The sequence below is a fragment of the Haemaphysalis longicornis genome, unplaced genomic scaffold (genome assembly GCF_048455015.1).
Source record: "Haemaphysalis longicornis isolate Haplotype H1 unplaced genomic scaffold, Haemaphysalis longicornis Haplotype H1 scaffold_6, whole genome shotgun sequence".
NCBI classification, from domain to species: Eukaryota; Metazoa; Arthropoda; class Arachnida; order Ixodida; family Ixodidae; genus Haemaphysalis; species Haemaphysalis longicornis.
In genome coordinates, this window is record NW_027526407.1 from 43,045,494 (window position 1) to 43,067,081 (window position 21,588).

At 45.0% G+C, this 21,588-nt stretch overlaps 1 protein-coding gene across 1 annotated transcript in view; it reads left to right on the top strand.

Annotated features, from left to right (window-relative positions):
- Amon (prohormone processing protease amontillado) overlaps positions 1-21,588 on the top strand; it is a 227,402-nt gene that overhangs the window by 171,741 nt on the left and 34,073 nt on the right. Inside the window, exons 4-8 of the mRNA XM_077674113.1 lie at positions 4,310-4,418; positions 7,300-7,337; positions 9,719-9,795; positions 19,602-19,690; positions 21,127-21,302. Of these exons, the coding sequence (XP_077530239.1) occupies positions 4,310-4,418; positions 7,300-7,337; positions 9,719-9,795; positions 19,602-19,690; positions 21,127-21,302 (489 nt within the window). The remainder of the gene's footprint in view (positions 1-4,309; positions 4,419-7,299; positions 7,338-9,718; positions 9,796-19,601; positions 19,691-21,126; positions 21,303-21,588) is intronic.

Genomic DNA, 21,588 nt, shown 5'->3' on the forward strand with positions numbered 1-21,588 from the left:
TCGGCAGCGGCAGATACAGAGGAGAAGTGTAATGCCGTGCGTTCGTAGGAGCTTCCTTTAATTTTTACTAACTCCTAGCGCATGCGCGAGGTGCGAACACGGCCGCTACACGCACCGTGGGCGGAGCGCACAGCGGAGCGAGAGGTCGCGTTACGCTATCACATGGCATTCAGCGAGAACACCGAGGGTAAACCCGCAGATGTGCTCGGTGAATGCACCGTCTGTCTCCCCCGTCTTCGCGTAGACTCGCAGCTCAGTCGGTAAGACAACTGGCTCTCGCTCCGTTTCTCTTCTCGTTCCAGGTTAGTTTCCTGGCGGTGCCAGTAATTTCTTTTATTTGTTCGAGGATGTTTTCCGTTGACACCAACGGTCGCCACAGAACCTTTGAGGGGTTGAGGTAAAAATCTTCGCTTTAAAATATATAGATATTGGGATGCATTATCAGTAGAAGCCTAGACAAAAAAAATGGCTAGAGAACAAACAGAAATAAAAAACGTTCAAAAACCAGAATTGCAAGAAAATTAGGAAGTAAGTATAACGGACAGAGAATGTGGTTCAGACGAAGCAGTGAGCAAAACGCGCGTACGTTTGAAAGGGGAATCCAGCAGGGCGAAATGACGGCTTTCCCGGCAGCTGACTTGATTCTAGAATGAATGAGTGTAACGCACCGCAAAAATCCCCGTTGCAGAATCCAAGCATTCTCGCCCCGAGCGATAAAATTATTGCGGCAGACAGCGGGAGGTTTAGCCTGTTGCATGTGCCTTCTAAGTACCTTCGTCGTATGGAGGAGAACCGTTGGCAGGAGATGAAAAAATGATCGATAGTTTCTGTCACCGTCTTAGAATCTTCCACTTCGTCTTCCTCCCGCCGCCAGTTACTGTGGACATTGTCCATGGAAAGACTTTCCATGGAAATGCACCATGACGCTCCCACTAATGGCGGAGAGTGCACTATTTAAGATCTTTCTGGAAACATTTGACCAGCTTTCCAGTTTCCCTCGGGGGTAGGATATCTCGTAGCCGAACTTCGTTGTGCGGCTTCTAAGTGGCAGATTTTTAAACGGGTGGCATGCACGATCTGGGTTTTGGCGGAACACTTAAACAAAAGGTCTTGGCACTTACTAACAGAACACTAACCAATTACTTGTCACAGTATCCGCTACTTACTTAGTGCTTTTATTAACTAGCCATGCATAACCTAGTAAAAAGCTACGCTTGACAATGTGGATCGGTTGAGCACGACATCGACACATTCAACAGGCACATATCTAGCTTAGACAACAAATGAATTAAGCAGAAATACCAACGGAATGCACGGGGAGAGGCAGTATAACTTATTTACCTTAGAAATACATCTGTTCTTGTAGCTTTTATAGCCAGCAGCGGAAAGTCCTCTGATAGAGTAAGTGGGCCTGCCGCAAAAATCAAATCATCATCATCATCATCACCAGCCTGTCTACGCCCACTGCAGGGCAAAGGCCTCTCCCATTAATCTCCAACTACCCGGTTCTGCGCTAAGCGCGACCAATTTATCCCTGCAAACTTCTTGATCTCATCTTACCATCTAACTTTCTGCCGCCCCCTGCTCAAATCAAATCAAATCAAATATTGTAGCGATAATTTTAAAATTGTGTATTTTAATGTGAGCATACACACGTGTCATCATGTGTAATTGTAAAAACTTTTTAATCGGGATTTGTTGAGGGAGAAGTGCTGCAGTTTTTATGTTCAATAAGCCATACAACTTTGTTACTACCAGTGAACGTTAGTATCAAACAAGTAGCAGTTTCTAAGTGCAGCGTCTAAGTGCAAAGTAACGATAGCATTTGGGTTCCATGCTTAGTGGCAGGACCAACGTACCGTTCTGGGGGTAGTAAAGTTCGTAATGAGTTAGTAAATACAATGGGTTAATACCTTGTTACTAGCATTTTTCTTAACAGTGAATCATGGGTGGCGGATCTCAGCCTGGCCACCACGTAGTTGACGCCGCTAAGCTTCTTAATGATGACGGAGGGCCTGTGTACCTGGCGAAAAACTTCTGGGGGAGCCCACGCTTGCGAATTGGACTCCAAAGCCAGCCGTGATCCCCCACAATATGTTTTCTTGGATATCTAGATGTGTTCGAAGTTTGCGATAGAATTGATAACGTTCTTATTGGGACATAGCGGAATTTGTAGTAAACCAAACTTGCATTTTGTCTTCATAACACTTCTAAGTATCCACCTGTTTTTTTCTGTCCCTGGTCATATAAACCTCCCAAATTTTATTAACCTTGTTATGTAATCAGGTTGCCCAGTTTGCCACCGCAGTGATGGAATAGCTGGCATCCTCCACTTGCTGTGGTCTTGCCTCGCCTTGCGTCCGACGAGGCTGCGACATTTTGCGGTGGCGGGCCTCCGCGTAGTCGACGCGGCTTCATACTTTGCGTGGATACGTGGGCCTCATCATCGTTCTTTCCTAAACTTCATCCGCGAAGCGAACATTTATATGTTCATTTGATCAAGTTTCGTCATCATCACCTCATACTCCCTCATATATGCCCTGCGGCAAAATAAGCTCTATAAAAAACGAGCAAATCCTTTTAAACGAAATGAAAAAAAATCAATGTCATAATTCTAGAAGCAAAATGTAGGAAAATTGATCGGGAGCGTGTGTGGTTTTCATTCTCCAAGCGGATTGATTACCTTGCCGGCTCATTCGTTTGGGAAGAAAGGAAATATGAGAGCGCGGACTGCGTAATAACGCACAACGCATGCGCTATAAGTTTCGTAAGCATCGCTAAAATTTCAAAGCACTTGCCTTTTACCAGTCTTCAATTGATTCGTTTTCTCCGCATCCGCCTAAAAACCCGCCACTCTGACTCCACGTGTTTCGCCATCACGAAACACAATTACGGTGACAATTCATTTCACTACAAAAGAAACTAGAGAACAAAATATTTTTGATTATTTTAAACTCACAAGCAAGCATGGAGCACACCTCCGCGGGTTTTTTTTTTTTTTGTAACTAACAGAAATATTTCAGGCTGCATTTCACCGTGAGTTTGCCGCATAACTTCTTATGCAACAGGCGGGGAACGGCACCGTCAAATCCGGTCACTAATATGGTTCACACCTGCTTCACTCTGACGCAGGCGCAGAGCACCGGTGTGGGTGATCTGACACTCAGTCGTTGCGCTAGATTACACATGTTCTTGGCAAACAAAGCTCCGACGAGATTGTGCGTTAAAATGCTAGCGCACAACTTCCTCGGGATTTACGTTCAGCCTCATCATGACTGATTGATTGACTGATTGACTGATTGACTGATTGATTGATTGATTGATTGATTGATTGATTGATTGATTGATTGATTGATTGATTGATTGATTGATTGATTGATTGATTGATAATGGCGTCGCCTTTGCATTGCAGTGACAACGTGCCAACTGACCAGAGTTGTACCCTTTTGTGAAGTTGCCTTTCCTTTATTGTGCAAACGTTCGCTGTCTGGCGAATGTTGTTTCTCCTTTCATTCGCTCTCTTTTATCTTTTTATCACGAAAGTGTTTTATTCCCGGATACACGAAGATTTCGCTGACGTCATATCCGTCGCGGAAGTGACACCTGTACAACGAAGCAGGCGGCCTGTAAAGGGTGCACCCCTGCACACAGGGTCTTCTTGCGGTGAAGCAACCTTTAGTTCTAAAGAGTACATATACTTAGGGTTGTTCGTTTTCGAGTTTTATATTTTAGCACGAAAGTGTTTTATGCCGCGATACCCCACGATTTCACTGACGTCCTGTCCGTCGCGGAAATGACGCGAGTACATCTTTGCCGAAGCAGCCCGCCCGCAGGACGTCGCTCACCAAGCACACCCACATGACAGCCGCCGACACGCAAATCGTGCTCATTTCGTTGCAGATTTCGCAACACATTTCACTTTCGTGTTTGACTGATTCCCATGACAGAAGAATCAACCACAGTTTTTTGTTCTCGCTTTGAATTCCCACACTTTCGTCTTTTTCTATCATTTTTTCTTCGCTTTCATCCTTTTATTCACTCCGCTTCTTTCCTCCTTTTTTATCTCTACCCTTTCTTTATTCCTCGTTTTCTTTCTCTCCCAGTATAGTTCAAATTTTTTGCACTTTTCATTCGCTTTTTTTATTTCTTTCCTGCGGTTCCTTTTTTGTTTCTGTCTTCTTTCTTTCGTGCCACTCGTGTCTGCTGTCACTTTAGTGGCTTTAGTTTGACTAGCGAGTTCCCTTTTCCCAGCCGTATTTTCCAATTGTAACATGTTCTTCCCGCCCTTCTTTTTTCGCCCTCTTCGCAGAAAAACGTGGGCCAGAACGGTGGCAAGCCGCGTCTGGACCTGAACGTCGAAGCCGCCTGGGCTCAAGGTTTCACGGGCAAAAATGTTACTACGGCCATTATGGACGATGGTGAGCCATGCCCGTCTATTCGTTCGCTTGGGTTAGTTGAAATCAGTATTAAAAAACCAAGAGTCGCCCAAACTCTCAGACAGATAAGTTGTGGAGTCGGTTGGGTGGGCATTATTTCCTGATCCGAGGTACCTGATGTCACATCCATCTCAATATCCGCGTGCTTTTTATTCGTATGGCCAGACTGTATACCCGTGCTGTTGGCTTAAAATGGAACGAGGATATTTGATGATTTTGTTGTTGATTTTGTTTATTTATATAAAAATAAAACCATTAGGGTACATGGTGAGCGCCTTCACGCTTCCTCTATAAGCGAAAAAAGTAGTTCTAAACGGAGAAAACAGCAGCAAGGCCACTGACTATCAACAAGTTTTATTGGAAACTGGTGCGTACATATACACTAGGACTGACCGATGTATACGGCCTATATATCTATCCTACGTATTGCAAAAAAAAAAGTTGATATTATTGGAAACTGCGGCGTACATATACACTAAAAAAATATACGCCGTATATATCTATCCTACGTGTTGCGAAAAAACAGGAGATGATACTCAGCGCTTCTGCCGCTTTTTCTTCGCTTAGTTCCTTTTTTTTCGGGCTGTGTTAGAATCAATAAAGCACTGGCGAGGTTGCAGCCACGTGGACACTTTTCATTATTAGTGTGAGGGGAGGCCACACGTTTGCCTATAAATTCCTGCGAGCTACAAACAGAGTCTTTCCAGAGTTTATATTATTTCGAACTTTGCTCTAAAAATTGCCCTTCGTGCAGGCGTTTATCAATTTTGCGCGAACTCATGCGCACTCTATCACCTCAGATATTCTGCGTTGGCATTTCATCTCTGAACGTTTTTTTTTTTTTTCTTTTAGGCTATTCATCCGGCACAGTCACATTTTTTCTCTCCCAAATAAAAAATATATATGTGCTTATAGAGAAAAGAAAAGGTATCAAACTACGCGCACGTTTGCGGTTCGTAAATTCCGCTTGTTTTGCAGGTCACATTCGTACGGCATTACTTACTTCTGGCAACAAGCGTATCCCGCACACCGGCACTGCGCCTAACTGTCTAAGGCCATGACGAGTCATACCAAAATATCAGTTTTATACGTTGCAACAAGCGTCACAGTAACAATCAAATGTATTACGAAGTTCAGATGGCGCAACAGGGATAAAAATACAGATAGGAGGCTCGGTACACGTGCTGACTTGCAACGAACTTTATTTTTGGAGAAAACGAATATGGAGTGCTGCACCTGACACTGTCGGGTACAGCACTGTCGGGTACAGGATTAAGCAATCGTCTTGTAATGTATGCAACGAACTTTATTATTGAAGAAAACGAACATGAAGTGCTGTACCTGAAACTGTCGATACATTTCATTATAAAGCAATCGTTTTGTAATGTTGAAAAGAAAAACACCAAAACAAAAACAAGCCACAAATAAACTTGGTACGCGAGGCATAACTCTTTCGTAATGCAATGTGTTGAAGCCTGACACAGAACTTATATGGCTGTTTTTACGAAACAGGGTCTGTTTAAAATTTGCCGGGCCTAAATTTCGTCTTTGCTTGCGTTGCGCAGTGAGTATTAGGGGAGGAGTTTCCAACTATTGTGTAATGAATTATTTCAGTGGCATGACAAAACAGAATGAATGAAGCCAAAGCTAGGATTGAATCATGTCATCCTATTCTAGTTACTCTTTTTAATCGCTGAAATTACTGCGCAATCTTAGTTCGCAGATTTAAACTGTCCTTTGTTGAAATTCCGGAAAAAGCGGACGCTTTGCTGGCTGCACTCAGTCCCCACTCTGGACAAAACAGCTTTAGTATTGAATATGGGCTTAGTATGCAACTTTGCACAACGTTGCTGTTTTTAATAACATAATGTAGTTAGTGCCAACAGTAGGTCAGGTTACATCGTTTTCAATATTCACCTCCACGTGATCTAATTTTGTCGACGCCCTTAAGTGTTTGTTCAAAGCGAGACTTCTATATAGGCGCTCTGCACGCAAACATTACGCGTTGGTGTGAGCTTCCTCCTTTTTTTGTTGGAGCGGAGGAATCATTATGCGTACTCACCAGAACATAAGGTGCGATTTCCTGTGAAACTATACGGAGTATAATTTCAGAGTATTGTTTCGAAGTTCCGGCACGTATACGAAAAAAATAACACAGTGAATATAGTACAGCATAGTTCGTAATTCCTCCGAAAGCAGACGGAGTAAATAGCGTAATTAGCGTAGTATAGTATATTTTCCGATTTCCTCTGAGACCACTGCGTGCCTATTGTTTCCTTCTAGATGAATCGAAGTCGCCGCAGATGATCCATCAAATATACAGCTTGTTCGCTGTCTACTCCACGTGTAGAGTTACGCCAATTCTAAGTCTAAGTCTAACTGTTCAGTAAGTCTAATTGCTCCGCTTGACTAAATTGAAGTTTACATAAAAGCAAAGGGAAACACGACAGCTTCCAGAGATCGAAGTAATTTATCCCGTTAAACTGTCGTCTTTCTGGGCCGAAATCTTATTCCGCGAACTGTAAACGAAATCCGATGGCCTAACGAGCTAAGTGCACTGCGTCGTGTTTCCCACTTCTCTGCAGCTGAAAAAATAAAGCACGTTATAGGCTCAAAAACACTCCCCTTTTGAGCTTGACGTAAGCCTGTTTGCAGCAGCGTACACCCAACTCCGTCGGTGCTGAAAGGGGTTATTTTTTACACGCTTTTAAAAGCACTTAGCGGGCGCTTGCGCCCCCCCGGTGATGTCGACCGTACGGGAGCCACGTGTTATTGTCTCGTTAACAAAAGCCTCTCTTCTCCCCTCCTGTGACCCCGCCCCCCCTTTTGTCTTTCGCGCCTCTTCCCGTATCCCGGACACCAGGGGTTGACTATATGCACCCGGACCTTCGGGACAATTACGTAAGTACCGGCCGGAGGGCAGGCTTCTCCCTTTCGCCGTTTCCGCCCCCGCCCCGAGGCAATCACGAGGCGCCGTTAATTACGGCCGACAGCCATTACACGGTAGCCCGGGGCGACAGCCAGATGAGGAAGCCTAACTACTCGGGCAATCATGACAGCCCTGCTTTGGTAAGGTTTGCATACGAATTTTCAGAAAATGAACCAATGAGAGAACATTTCCGTGTTGTGGCGGGAAAATGTGACCAATCACTCGAGGGCAACGACGAGTTTTTAGACCTCCTAATGAAGGAGGGGTTGGCCGATACGCGAGCTGGAGCCAGCGGCGTCTAGGCTTGGCTTGGCTTGGATTGGCTTGGCGCGGGCGACGCGATAAATGGCCCGCCCTGTCGTGTTTTATGCCGGCAGGGTCGTCGCGTTCGTCGCGTGCCTTCGGCGGTTACTCTCTTTTTAATGCCTCTATCGCGGCGGCCACGTTGGTAGTATTATATATATGCTGGGAGAAACGCGAAAGGAGTGAGAACGTTTGAGTGAGGTCGATTTCGATTTGAGATGAACCTGAACGTAACATGAAGTCTGCTTTGGTTAAGTTAACTCGACAGAAAAGGCGGCCTTGTGTTTGAAGGAGAAGACTGAAGCCGGATAATGAAAGCTCAGAGCTGCGAGCATACGCGTAGTTTCGAACGCGAAAATGTTGAGACAGTCTTTGTTCACAGTACAATTTACAATAACCCCAAAGAGAACCACGGTTCGTGGAAGCGTGGACACCTGCCGTGGTTTTACAACAGAGGATGTGCTGCCGTGACGTTGGCTATAAATAATCAGGTTATACAGAAAAACAGTAATATAAACAATTAGATAAACAATAATTGAACAATTAGATACATAATGACGCCAGAAATTAGAGAAAATAAGCTCAGGCGAACTGCGTGCTCCCATCGTGGAAAGACGTCCTTTGTTACCGTGTTCCACCCGGCACATTTCAAGCATTGTTGCTAATATGGTTTCAAATCCAGTTTTTTTATCTTTCTTTTCGTGACAACGCGCAGCAGCCTCTAGTGATGAATAATTTTCACCCTGCCCCTTCTTTCGATGTTGTGCTCGAGAACTTTTTTCCTACCTGTCTCACAACTTTAACAGGAAGCAGACAAGTTAAATTAGAATCCAAATACCGTGAACGGTTTCAATGGTATTACCTTTCTCGTTATTTTTGTTAAAACTAGAAGTAAAACATGGTTAGAAGAGCAAACCGCACCAAAAGAACAATAAAACAAAGTACAATTAAGGAAGGGCCTGTAATTAGTAGTGCTACGGGAGAAGCGGTTACGTGGACCCCGCTCCGGGCGCTCATTACCTCTGGTACATTGCTCTCGCAGCGGGTGGCGTCGTGATTAATAACCCGCTCCACCCAAATCCTCTCGGATGCGCACCACACCACGCCAGCTTGTCAGGGCCGCTTCCAAAAACGTGCGGGAAGCTACGCATGCTAGGTGGCGCTTGCAGCAGCAGCGCTTGCAGCAACGTGCATGTAGACGAGCTGAAAATGTGATATTTCAGATTGCGTTTCTCGATGTTGTTGTTGTGGTCGTTGGTTGCGGGCGGCGGTAACAGCATAGGACGAAAGCGGAGTACGCTATTAGGTTAATTGCGGCCGCTTGATAGGAGGTCCTGGGGATTAATAGACGCACATGATACTCGGCGATCTGATTGCGTGGTGAGTCGACCGACCGGTCGTTTGATGGTGCGTGCGGAATGTGATTGAGGGCTCGGAGATTGCTCGCTTTTCGTCACGCTGGAGGTTGGAAAAAATCGCGACGTTGCTACTAATTGCCGCCTATTGTTTTGCAAGAATGCACAGGTTACAAAAAAATAACCATAAAATTGTCTTAAAGTAGAGTTTACGTCACAGAAAAGGGTGTGTAAATGAGAGAGAAAAAACTGCTTCCTTCATTCTTTTTTTTCTAATTTTTGATGAATGCTGCATTTGTCACCGAACAAACACCGAGGAAATTGTAAAATATTAGACATCTACGTTAAAACAAAAGGTTAGTTGTCCTTTGGTCCTGTATTATTTTAAACGATGCTATTCCTCTTTATATGCGTACGAATGAGTAAGATCAATATATCTACGGAAAGTGGCCCGTCGTGCTTCAAGCAATAAAGTGTGGAAATTTGACGCGGCACCAGAAGTACGCTTCATTCCGAAGCCGAACTTTGCTTTGCTCTGGTCATTCTCGGCAAGCGAAGGTGACTGTCCCCGAGTTCAGATGAGCACCCAACGTGCTGTTGAGGGCGTCGCCGTCGTCTTCAATCTAATTCTTCTGGGGTGTCCGAGGAAGCCGATCTCTAGCGCCTGTGTCGCTGTCTCCTTCTCCTATTCGCAGAATGCCAAGGCCAGTTATGACTTCAGTAGCAATGACCCCTTCCCTTATCCGAGGTACACGGACGATTGGTTCAACAGGTGAGACGACATGTTGTTTCTGCCATGTGAAATAAACAAGGGGTCAGAGCCCGCCGAATCTCGCTACGAGCTAAGCTCCACGCATCCGCGGGTCTCCTGATACTGCATTTGCTTTGTTTGTGTTTGTCTTTGACAAGCAATAGTGTTTTGTTGTGGCTTCACCTCTGGTAGGCTTTTCGTAGTGACGTCAGCATTCTAACTGGTGACGTCATGAAAATGAGTGAAGCTTCATTAAATACCAGCTAACCTGTTTCTGTCACTTCCTCATGTTCCTGTTGACATGAAATCGAATGTCCATGCCTACAGCGATCCAATATCAAACCGCTGATCAGTGACTAACAGTCACTGAGCCCAAATTAATTCGCTGAATTACTTCAAACTAGTTTAATTGGCCCAATGGATGCTTGCTAACCCCGAAAGAAGCGTCGGGGTTTCGGCAAAAATTTTGTGATTTATTTGCTAATTGTTGTAATTGGTTTTCAAGCCGGCAGAAAATTGCGCTCTTGAAAACCTCTACAATTCATTTGCAACATAAAAATGGTGCAATATTTTTGTCTGCATTTCCTACAACTAACCACATAATGGCGCCATTTTATGTTGAATTAATTTAGTTTGTCGTGTATCGCCAGCAGACGCGGGTAAACCCGTAGGTTGAGGCCATTACAGTAGAAGCTCGTTAATTAGAACTCAAAGGGGACCATAAAATTGTTCGAATTAAGAGGAGTTCGAATTAACGGGCAGGAGCTAGAATTGATGGACACCGCGCCACTCTGCGCGGGCAAAACACAAAGAATCCACCTCTGGACTCGTGATCGCGAATGGGCGCTACTACACGTTTGTGGCAGGCAATTTCGTAAATAATGTTCATCCAGCTCGAACAGCGAAAGAAATTAATTGATGTACGTCCGAGACAAGTCACGCTTTTTGGACACAAATGACGGCCAAAAAAAGTACTTGTAAAAAATTTAAAAAAACGTGATTCAGAAGTTACAAGACGCCTGCCCAACTTTTGTGCTTGTCAGTGGAACTAACGACGTTGAAGACAATTCTGAAGTAGCAGACATTTGAGACAAGGTAATGTTGCACCAAAGTTACGCACTCGTCGCGGGTTTATGCTCCCATCGAGCGTGCCTACGCCAGAATCAAAGCTACTCTCCTAGCAATAGCAACAAGCAATGACCAGAGATATTCTGTTCGAGAAAGTAAGCTCCTTTAGTGCACTTGTCAAAAAAGCAATGGACTTTTTCTCGGTGATCAGATATCAAACTTTGTGTCGTTCAACCGCTCCGCGGCATTTCTTCCGTCCGTGATCGCATATTTCTCATCTGAGTCCGCTGTGAGAGCTTACATAAAGCATCCCGTCTTTCATGGGCGTACGTTTATTTATGCAGCACCCTCAGTGGCTCTCGGTCTTTAAATTGCTTCCGCATGGCGATCTCGGCTCTTGAAAGCGGTCCTTGTAAACAGCGGCCCTTGAAAGCAATTTTAGCCTGGTGGGCACCGCGTGGAAGTTTGGTTATTCCGATACTTTACTGGAAATACTTTGTTTAGCGGTTCTATATTAGCCTGCGATGCTTCGCTAGCGCTACGTTACATAGAGATGCCTTATTAGCCTGCTTTGAATTATTAGCCATATTTTTCTAAGAGATTCTTTACTAGCCTGCGATACCTTACTATCGGTACTTTTATTAGCCTGCGATTCTTTAGTGACAAAACTTTGCTATAGAGAGTCTGTATTAGCCTGCAATATTTTGCTATAGCGACACTTATAATTTATTAGCTTGCGATAATATACTAGAAGTATGTAGCGATACTTCACAAGCAAGCGATATTTTACCAGCGTTAAAGTAATTCGTGATAATTTATAGCCCGCTATACTTTACTAGCCATACTTAGCTTAAGGATTCTGTATTATCCCGCAATTCTTTAGTGAATTTTTTTTTTACTTGTCGATAATTTGTTAGCCCGCTATACTTTACTGGCGACACTTGGCTTAGAGATTTTGTATTAGCCTGACATATTCTACTAGCAATACTTTGCTTAGATAAAGTTTGTTGACCTGAGGATTTACTGGCGATCCTTGGCTTAGACATAATTTATTAACCTGCGATACTTCACCAGCGATACCTTGCTTAACAAAAATGTATTAGCCTGCGATACTTTACCAGCGGTATTTTACTTAACGATACTTCATTAGCCAGAGATACTCTACTATATAAATCCTTCATTTAGCACTGCTTAGGTACTCTGCGAAATCTGGCGACACCTCCCTTTGATATTCTTGATTAGCTGGCGATGTTTGACTAGAGATACCTTATTAGCCTGCAATACTTTGCTTAGAGCTTTTTTTATTAGCTAGTGATATTTACTACCGACATTTGGCAATACTTGAGCAGCCTGCAATTTTTTTACTGTCGATTCTATGTGCACCTTTTTGGGTCACAAACGTATTTCCAGCGTTTAAGAAGGATATTTTGGCAGCATTAGCGAAGTATGAACAGGTATGCGGATCTTCAGTCAAATTTTGTATTTCATATTAAAACGCGATTCATACAAGGGCGCGATGAGGTGCATGGTAAAGGGAAATGAGTTTAACGGAAGTCAAACCGGTCCGCGGAATTGCGGAAATTATTTCTGGCTTTGCCGGTAAACATGCCATGAAAACTAAACACGAACTTTAGCTCAGCAAGAATACTACGAGCGAGAATACTTTTCTCGTTGAGCTAATAATACTAATGTGCAGCGTCTTATAACTAATTAAATTGCGAGAACAAATTACATCCTGTCACATCATCATTGAGGCGTCAAAACCACGCAAGCTGTACGCAACCTCTACAGTGCTTCGCCCCCTGTCGAGTAACGGGCGTCCTGGTAATTTGAATACACAGAAAGTTTGTACAAAAACTGATTTCACGCGGTGGAGTTTTCGGTAATGCTGAAAAATAGTTGCTGCATAGCTCGGTCGTGACAAATTTCGTATGGAAGTAAAACGCAGAAAGCGGTAGTTTGCGTAAGGCTTTAGGTGCAAGGTAAGAGAAATTAATACGGAGGCTTCTGAATGTAGCTTTTTAGTAGCATACGCGTGGTAAATGAGAACTACATTACCTGCACAACTTTTAGTGACAACACAAACTGTCTTCACACGCTTGCGGTTTGGGTGGTACACCAGACAGGCTTGTTTCCTAACCCCACCGCTACCACTGCGTAGAACCGTATCTCGTTTCTTACGCGGCTCTGTTTTTGTTTTCTTTTCCATGCGCTCTCGTTATTTCGTCTTAGCAGCGACCCGCTTCGTCTTGAGGCTTTTTCTGGTGTCGACCTCTGTACTGTATACTACTACCTCTTCTTCGGTCGGCCTCCAGTCCTCCCTCTTCTCAACTTCCCACTTAATTACCTCCTTGATTAAGGCGCTGGCGACCGTTCTCATTACGCGACCAAACCAGCCCTGCCCCCTTCTTAGAATTTCGCTCTGATGGTCAAGGGTAATCTGGCCCTCGGGCGAAGCTTCAAGGCAAAACAAACAAACGGTTGTTTTTCTCTACATTTCGAGTGCCATTACTGTTGTTGATGGAACGTATTTAAATAAAAAGCAACAAATGCAAGAGACAAAAACAATATCAGAGAAGCCGGTTGTCATTTTCTCTGCTCGGAATCGCCGTACGCGGCCCCCAAACTGATCCGCGGTCGCAAGTGCACAACACTCGCGAGTCAAGTTTGCCACGCTCTGCACATATGCAGGGCAGTCTCTCGCCGAACTGTGTGCCTAATGCACTCGCGAACGCACGCCCGCTTTCAAACCCTGCCACCGTTTTATTTATTTTTTTCTCTCTGCCGCTTCTGCGTGCATACACACGCTGACCCGCTTTCTCTCTTTGTTTGTTCGGGCAGCAGGAAAGTTTGATCTGCTCTGAACCAGCGCTGCACAAGCGCTGATCGCGCAACGCTCCGCTACTCGCGCCGTGTCTTCCTCGAAGGAAACAATGAATTCACCCCCTTGCTCCGCCCACCGAACCGTCTTTTCCTTCTTTCATTGCCCTTTGTCTGCATCTCTTTTTGCTTCACTCTCGTCTCTCCATCAGTGCTGCCTTGTATATTCTCCCCCTCCCCCCTCCTGCCTTGCATATTCTCCTGCACATTCTCCCTTCTTTTGCCTTGCGCTATCGCGCTCGCAAATGGACCGCGTTCGGACACGGAAGCCGGGTAATGGTCGTCAGCAGCCGACGGAAACATTCTTCCAATCCCCCTCGCCCTCCGCTCCACTCGTGTTTCACCTCGGGCAGAACTAGGCTAACAGCGCTGCCGGCCGGCGGCTCCGTGGATCGTGGTGACCCACACCGCTGCTTTGCGGGCCGGCCTGGCACCGACGTCGATCAGGTGGCCATAATTCCTGCGGTATCGGATCGGTCGCGGAAGACCCCCGCAGCCCTGAGACCTTCTTTTTCAGTCTTTTTTTCTTCCTTCTTGCTTGCGTAGGGAGGTTCGCTGTGTAAAACCAGTTACGGCGATGTCTTTCTTTCGGCCGTATATAGCTGTTCAGACGATCGGCTTTTCTTCTTTCGGCCTTTTCTTTTTTTAGAGGGGAGTCTATGATTCTCGTTCAAGCTCAGTCCAGCTAAGTTTCGTTCATTCGAAACAACAATTACGATCAGGATCACACACATACCTGTTTCGTTGCAAAGTCGGTTGGTGCTGTGGTAGACGTGAAATATATTTTATAGGCCCGAATGCGTGGCTGTTGCTGCGTCAATTGACCGGCCGACAAACAAGGAGATGTTTAGGGGGCATGGTTTTCAAACTGCGCGCAAAAGGGCAAGAAACGAAAGCGAAGGACAGGCAGGACAACAGCGCTGTTGCCCTGTCATTCGTTGTCTGTTCACGTGCACTTGGAAACAGCCTCAACGCCAACTATCCCTACGGTACCCTTTAGGCTTTGGGTGCTTTTTTTTTTTTACTTTGTAAATACTTACAGCTCAACCGGGCTGGTGGGGCTGCGGCGGTGGTAACAAACCAGCCCAATGATCCAAAAAAGTCAAGTCAGAACGTTGGGGTAGTTGGTATTGACGTAATAAGACAGGATTACTAACTCAACAGGACAGGGACGTAAATGATTAAGACGGGATCGTCCTGGGATCACGCTGACCCAGAATCTATTCATTAAGTCCCTATCATGTTCCGCTTGTAATTGTCTCGTAATGACACATTCTCAATGCCGCTACAACAGCCGTGAGATTAAGTGAATGCGCTTAGGAGGAAAGCCGTGACGAGCTGAACAGACGATACCGAAGCTCATGCAGCGAAAAAGACGTAGAGCACGATGCGTATGAGGTGCGGTTAAACGCGATCGGTACACTTCCGAGTGATAAAGAAGTAGCCGCTTCTTGGCGCCGCCCTAGATATTTCTATGAACGTCAGTCAGCACAAAAAAGCTGGTCCAGAAAAAAAATTATGTTTACCTAACACTTCGTTTATTTTCTTTCTGTTGTTGTTGTCCCTGTGGATACGTGTAGGGCGTATGTGCGCTCCTTATGCGTTATCTGCTTCCTCTCTTTGAATTCCTGCCAGTGGCATTACAAACATACCAGACTTTCCACTGCTAACAAAAGAAAACCCACATGGAGTACAGACTTTTCTCTTTGTTGGACATTCTCAATTATTTCAAGCGTCGAAACGTATCTGCGCCATCTCTTTTTCCCACGTAAACATTGCAAACAGACTAGTGGGCATTGACTGCCGATATATGAATTACACCAGCATCCCCATTATCTTCAATAAAATTATGAAAAAAGAAATAGAGCGTGTGCAAGCAAAGTAAACTGCCAGGGATCGCAGAAAAACAGAATGAAAAAAAAATTCAACACGCGCATCGTCGAACGGGCACTGGCTTTCCTCAGAGGGAAGTACTTTCTCTAATGAAGGCCAGTTCCCGGCCGATACGTAAGTTAACATTGTTGTTGATCGATATACAGTCGAACACGGATATATCGAACTCCAAGGGGATAGCGAAATAGTTCGATATATAAAAAATTCGATATAAAAATATGGGCTCTGAGACCTCACCTATGGCGGACGAGCACTTACCGATCGTCGCATTCAAGAATGACAACTAATTCCGCACTCACGACGCAACAGGACGCCTTATTTCCGTGAAAAAAAAATCGCTGACCTTGGCCTGCTTCTTCGTTCTTGAAATTAAATTAAAGAAGCTGGTCTCGATCTTCTCGAGGCTGCACAACTACAAAATTCCAGCAGTACGCTGCGCCTTCGCACACCATGCACAACACGCATGCAAAAGAAGAACAGCGCGCGCACCACAAGAACTTTGAAGGTAACAATTCCAAGGCTCTCTGAACGGACTGCAACAAAGCGGTCGCGATGGTCATCTTCGAGAGAAACAGTGATCTCCGAAAGGTGCGGGACAACTCGCCAAACCGCAGCAACAGCAGCAAAATGCAAAAGAAGGAGGCCGCCAGCGCCTTCGTTCCCTCTTCCCTTTCCCGAGATGACATCGGGGGAAGACAGACCCAGAGAGAGAGAAAAAAAAAAACCTTTTTTTGCAAGCCGTGGAACGTACGCAGCCGCAAAACAAAAAAAGGAGGTGCGCAGTCGGGGCATCCCTACCTCGCATTCACATTTTCCGAGCGTTCGGGCTTGTGTGCCTAGAGAGATTCAGCATACCGGGCTCCGTCCGCTAACGCTACGGCGGCCGGTAGCGGGGCCCGACTGGGCAAGCGCAAATTCGTTCCGGTAGGGTGGATTAGTTCCGCGAACCAGTCTTCGACATGCCCGCGCATTCCTCCACATTCTCCTCAACCTCAATCGCGGGTGCAGCGACCGCCGAAGAGTACCTTCCAGCTCGCGGGGCGTTCGATATACGCAATGTCGGGAAAAATACGGTTCGATATAAACGTACGAATTCCTATACTTTTACACAGAATTTTCAAGGGGATAATTTATGAGTTCGATATAGACAATAATTCGATATAGCCGTCTTCGATATATCCGTGTTCGACTGTATATATATATTTTTAATGCTTTTCTTGTGTGTCTCTGTCCTGTATATATATATATATATATATATATATATATATATATATATATATATATATATATATATATATATATATATACCGTATTTACTCGCCTAATGATCGAACCCCTGAACCCCTGTCGCCAAAGCAAGATCTTTTTTTATTCCCCGCGCATTGAACGCACCCTGGACTAGCCGCAGAATATGTCGTATGTGTGCCAAGTCTAGCTGATGATAGTCGTGCGTACCTCTGTTTCCTTGCCTTTCAAAAATGACATGGCTGTGTTACTGCGGCAGACTTCCCGATATTCGCGATGTCGGCAAGCGTGCATTCAATATTGACGAGGAAGAAACTCTCACTGAATGCAGGAAATTTACTTGCAAGACAAAGAAACAGCGCGCTCAGGTTGCTGCATGGGTTGCTGAGTCGGCTGCCACGTCTGCTTTGGTGTCCCGCATGGTGACTGTGGCAGCCACTTATTGGTCGAACTGTTGTCACCTCGCAGCAAACTCGTTCCGGCGCGATCCGTAATTCATGAAAACGCTGCATTTTCTGTCACTTTGCAAAGCGGCTGGCGGCGTTGTGCGGAGTTTTTATTATGTTTTATTTATTATTTTTATTATGTTCCCGAAACCTATTGTAAAACTTTCGACCTTGTGTTTGCTGTGCTCAAAAATTTTTCGCAAGAAATTTACAACGCGCAATGAACGCACCCTTAAATTTGCATCAAATTTTTAGAAAAAAAGTGCGATAATCACTCGAGTAAATACGGTATATATTTGGGAAAATGGTTTACTCACGATTAAAAACAAAAACAGTGTTTTACTGACGTTTCGACCGCTGCAAACTCGTTCCGGCGCGATCCGTAATTCATGAAAACGCTGCAGTTTGTGTCACTTTGCAAAGCGGCTGACGGCGTTGTGCGGAGTTTTTATTATATTTTATTATTTTTATTATGTTCATGAGACCTATGGTAAAACTTTCGATCCACAACTTGCTTGTGTTTGCTGTGCTGAAACATTTTTCGCAAAAAATTTACCCCGCGTAATGAACGCACCCCTAAATTTGCATCAAATTTTGCGAAAAAAAAAGTGCGATAATCACGCGAGTAAATACGGTATATATTTGGGAAAATAGTTGACTCACGATTAGAAACAAAAACAGTGTTTTACTGACGTTTCGACCGGAGGACCAGTCTTCAACGGAGTAATAGCCTTCATCGTTACTCCGATGAAGGCTGGTCCTCCAGTCGAAAGGTCAATAAAACACTTTTTTTGTTGTTAATCGTGAGTCAACCATTTTCCCAAATATTTCTTCTGGGTCCCCGAGACGTTTCTTCTACTGTTTATATATATATATATATATATATATATATATATATATATATATATATATATATATAGATATAGATATAGCGAATCAGAATAGGAAATATGGGGCTCGTTGAAAGTAAGACAGAAATAAGGGTTGGCAGTCAAGAAAACCTCGGAAAGCAAAGGGGAGGATGTGGTAGGTAATTGAAACAGATAAAGAATTTGGAAAGAAAGAAAGTGGAGAAAAAATGCCCGCCAGGTGGAATCCGAACCCACGACCTCCATAATACCGGTCTGGTACGATAAACACTACGCTACCGGCGGGGCTATATTTCCCCTCCACTTTCTGTGTATTTATGTTAGGTATTTTTGTTTCCTGCGCTTGGGGGTGGTAGCCAGCGCCACTCTGACTACTCGGGGTGAAGGGGACCTTCTTTTTAACCCCCGGGCCGTGACTCGAGTGTCTACGACATGTCGAGAGTCGTCGACCAGCGTTGAACCCTCTTAAGCTCCCTATGGCACCAAGACTGCCAGAACAGAGGCCCTCGCTATGCATGTAGCGAATCAGAATAGGAAATGAGGGGCTCGTTGAAATTAAGACAGAAATAAGGGTTGGCAGTCAAGAAAACCTCGGAAAGCAAAGGGGAGGATGTGGTAGGTAATTGAAACAGATAAAGAATTTGGAAAGAAAGAAAGAAAGTGGAGAAAAAATGCCCGCCAGGTGGGATCCAGACCGGTATTCTGGAGGTCGTGGGTTCGGATCCCACCTGGCGGGCATTTTTTCTCCACTTTCTTTCTTTCTTTCCAAATTCTTTATCTGTTTCAATTACCTACCACATCCTCCCTTTGCTTTCCGAGATTTTCTTGACTGCCAACCCTTATTTCTGTCTGATATATATATATATATATATATATATATATATATATATATATATATATATATATATATATATATATATATAGAGAGAGAGAGAGAGAGAGAGAGAGAGAGATCATGAGGTTCGATGGGCCAGTATAAAAATAGTGAAAGAAGTCGACTGACACGTTTCCCGTTTTTGTTGCCAACAGTTTCGGAGTTAGAAACTCCTTCTTCAGGGACACCTTCAGGGATATATATATATATATGTATGCGCGCGTGTAGGAAGAAGGTACGATCGGCCCCGTAAAATGTACTGCAGAGCTTCGGGCGTTTCGGCTGACGAAGGCTTGTGCCCCAGCCGAAGCTTCAATAAAACTCGTTACCAGTTCGTCTGCTCGTTCTGCAGTATATTATATGCAGGCGGAAATGCGAGATCGAATGCAAGCTTTTGTGTGCTATTTTATGCGAAAAAAGGCATCCTACTGATCCTATCTCGTATTTCCGCCTGTTCGCTGAAGTGAACTTCAAGCGAGCCTTCCCGTAACTGCTTCGTGGCGGCCGCACGCGACGTCCGCAACATTGTGTCCCGCTATCTCCATTGCGCAGTCACGGCACGCGGTGCGCCGGGGAGGTGTCCGCCAAGCGAGACAACGGAGTCTGCGGAGTGGGCGTCGCCTACGATTCTAAGGTGGCCGGTAAGGACCTCTATTTCTCCCCCCTCTTTTCTTTTTACCTGCGGAGGCATTCACGGAACCGACTTCCGCGATTTCACGGGGTCCGCCCGCAACTCAATGCCCTCCCCTCTCTGACCTCCTCCTCCTCCTCGCCTTCTTCAAAAGTCTGTTGCCTGTCAACGAAGACGCAAGGGGGAAAAGTTTTTAATGCGTACGCATTTTTATGTGTACTGAACGAGCCAACCCGTGTGTCTGTATGTAACTTTGACGTGTCACAGTTTCGCAGCACAAGAAAATGCTGTTAATAAAATTCTCTTGGACCTTCGTACCTTGCTACCAAAGTCCTGATATTGTCCCTAAAAATGTCTTCCCATCAATGCATTTCTGTACAGTAGTGAAGCCGACTTTATTGGACAATTGTGTACTAAGCTCCATATGGAAACATGATGTCTTATAGAGGTATTTAATACAAGGCCCTCTTTCATGTATTCATATATGTACGCCTCTTATAGTGCTCCTAAAAACGTCTTTCTAGCAGAGCAGTTGTGTTTATAGCAGGGAAGCCGACTTTTTATGGGTTCGGTAAATAGTCATTCATAAGAATACACGCGGTCTTAAGGAACGTATTTCTAAACAGCCCCTGGGGAATTTCTACTTGGATAGCAGACTGCGTATAAGGCGTCTGAAAAAGTCTTTTGCCGGCGGTACACGTGTGCGTAGTAGGGAAGCTGACTTGAAGGGAATGGGTGTATAGCTGAGCGACGATTCCCACTAGGCTCTTCCTGCAATTTTCTTTTAATGCATAACAGCTCTGAAAGTTCGCTTCGAAATCTGGGCCGTGCGAGAATCCCTGCTTCGTAGCAAATGAAATGCAAGTGGATTGCCCGGCATCTAGGAGACAAAAACAAGACTTAGCTCCTCGTGTTTTATTAGGGCAATACCTTCAATAAAATTTCCTATTGAAAATAAAAAAAACATTAAATTAAGAAAAATTAAGAATTGTTTATTAGCGTATCGATGCCATTTCTTCTACGGCTAGTGGCAAAAGCCCGAAGCAGCCCAGTACTACTTCAGGTTTCTTTCGACAGATGGCAGGCTGATCCGGTTGTCCCTCCTTCCCCCCTGCGCAGGGGGACAACCTGGGCAGGTTTTTTTATACATCCTAAAAACAGTTTCGCAACTCCTTTTCTCTTTCCCAAAACTCCCCGTCTTTTCGCGAGCCCTATTACAGCACTTACTACTTTTTAGAATTTTTAAAATTGAGGCCATTTTTTATTGCTGCAGCATTACTGGGAAGCACAAGCACCTGGCATTGATTTACTTTTTTATGATTGGATTTTGAAGACTAGTGCGGATTTTCTCTGTAGCCCTCGAGATTTGCGACAACATCCGCCGCTATTCCCAATGGGATGCCAGCAATAACGCCGCTGACCGAATGACGGTGTTCTTCGACGTAGGCATTCGCATGCTGGACCAGCCGTACATGACAGACCTGATCGAGGCCAACTCCATGGGTCATGAGCCCAACCTGATTGACATCTACAGCGCCTCCTGGGGGCCCACCGACGACGGCAAGACCGTCGACGGACCGCGGAACGCCACCATGCGGGCCATCGTGCGAGGAGTAAACGAGGTACCTATACCTATGCCTGCACTTATACTTAGGTCTAGTCCCTATACTATCCCCCCGCTTAGGTCCCCTTCGCCCCGAGTTGGCGGAGCGGCGCTGGCTAACACCCAACGCAAAGGGTACAATTACATTCACGCAGGTAAATACTCAAGATATAGGAATGGAGCACAGCCCGTTCGGTAGCCTATAGTAGTTATGGCATCAGACGTGTACTCTGAAGGTCGTGGGCTAGGATGCCATCCCGGGAGCGTGTTTCCAAACGATTCGCCTCACAGAGCACCCACGTGAC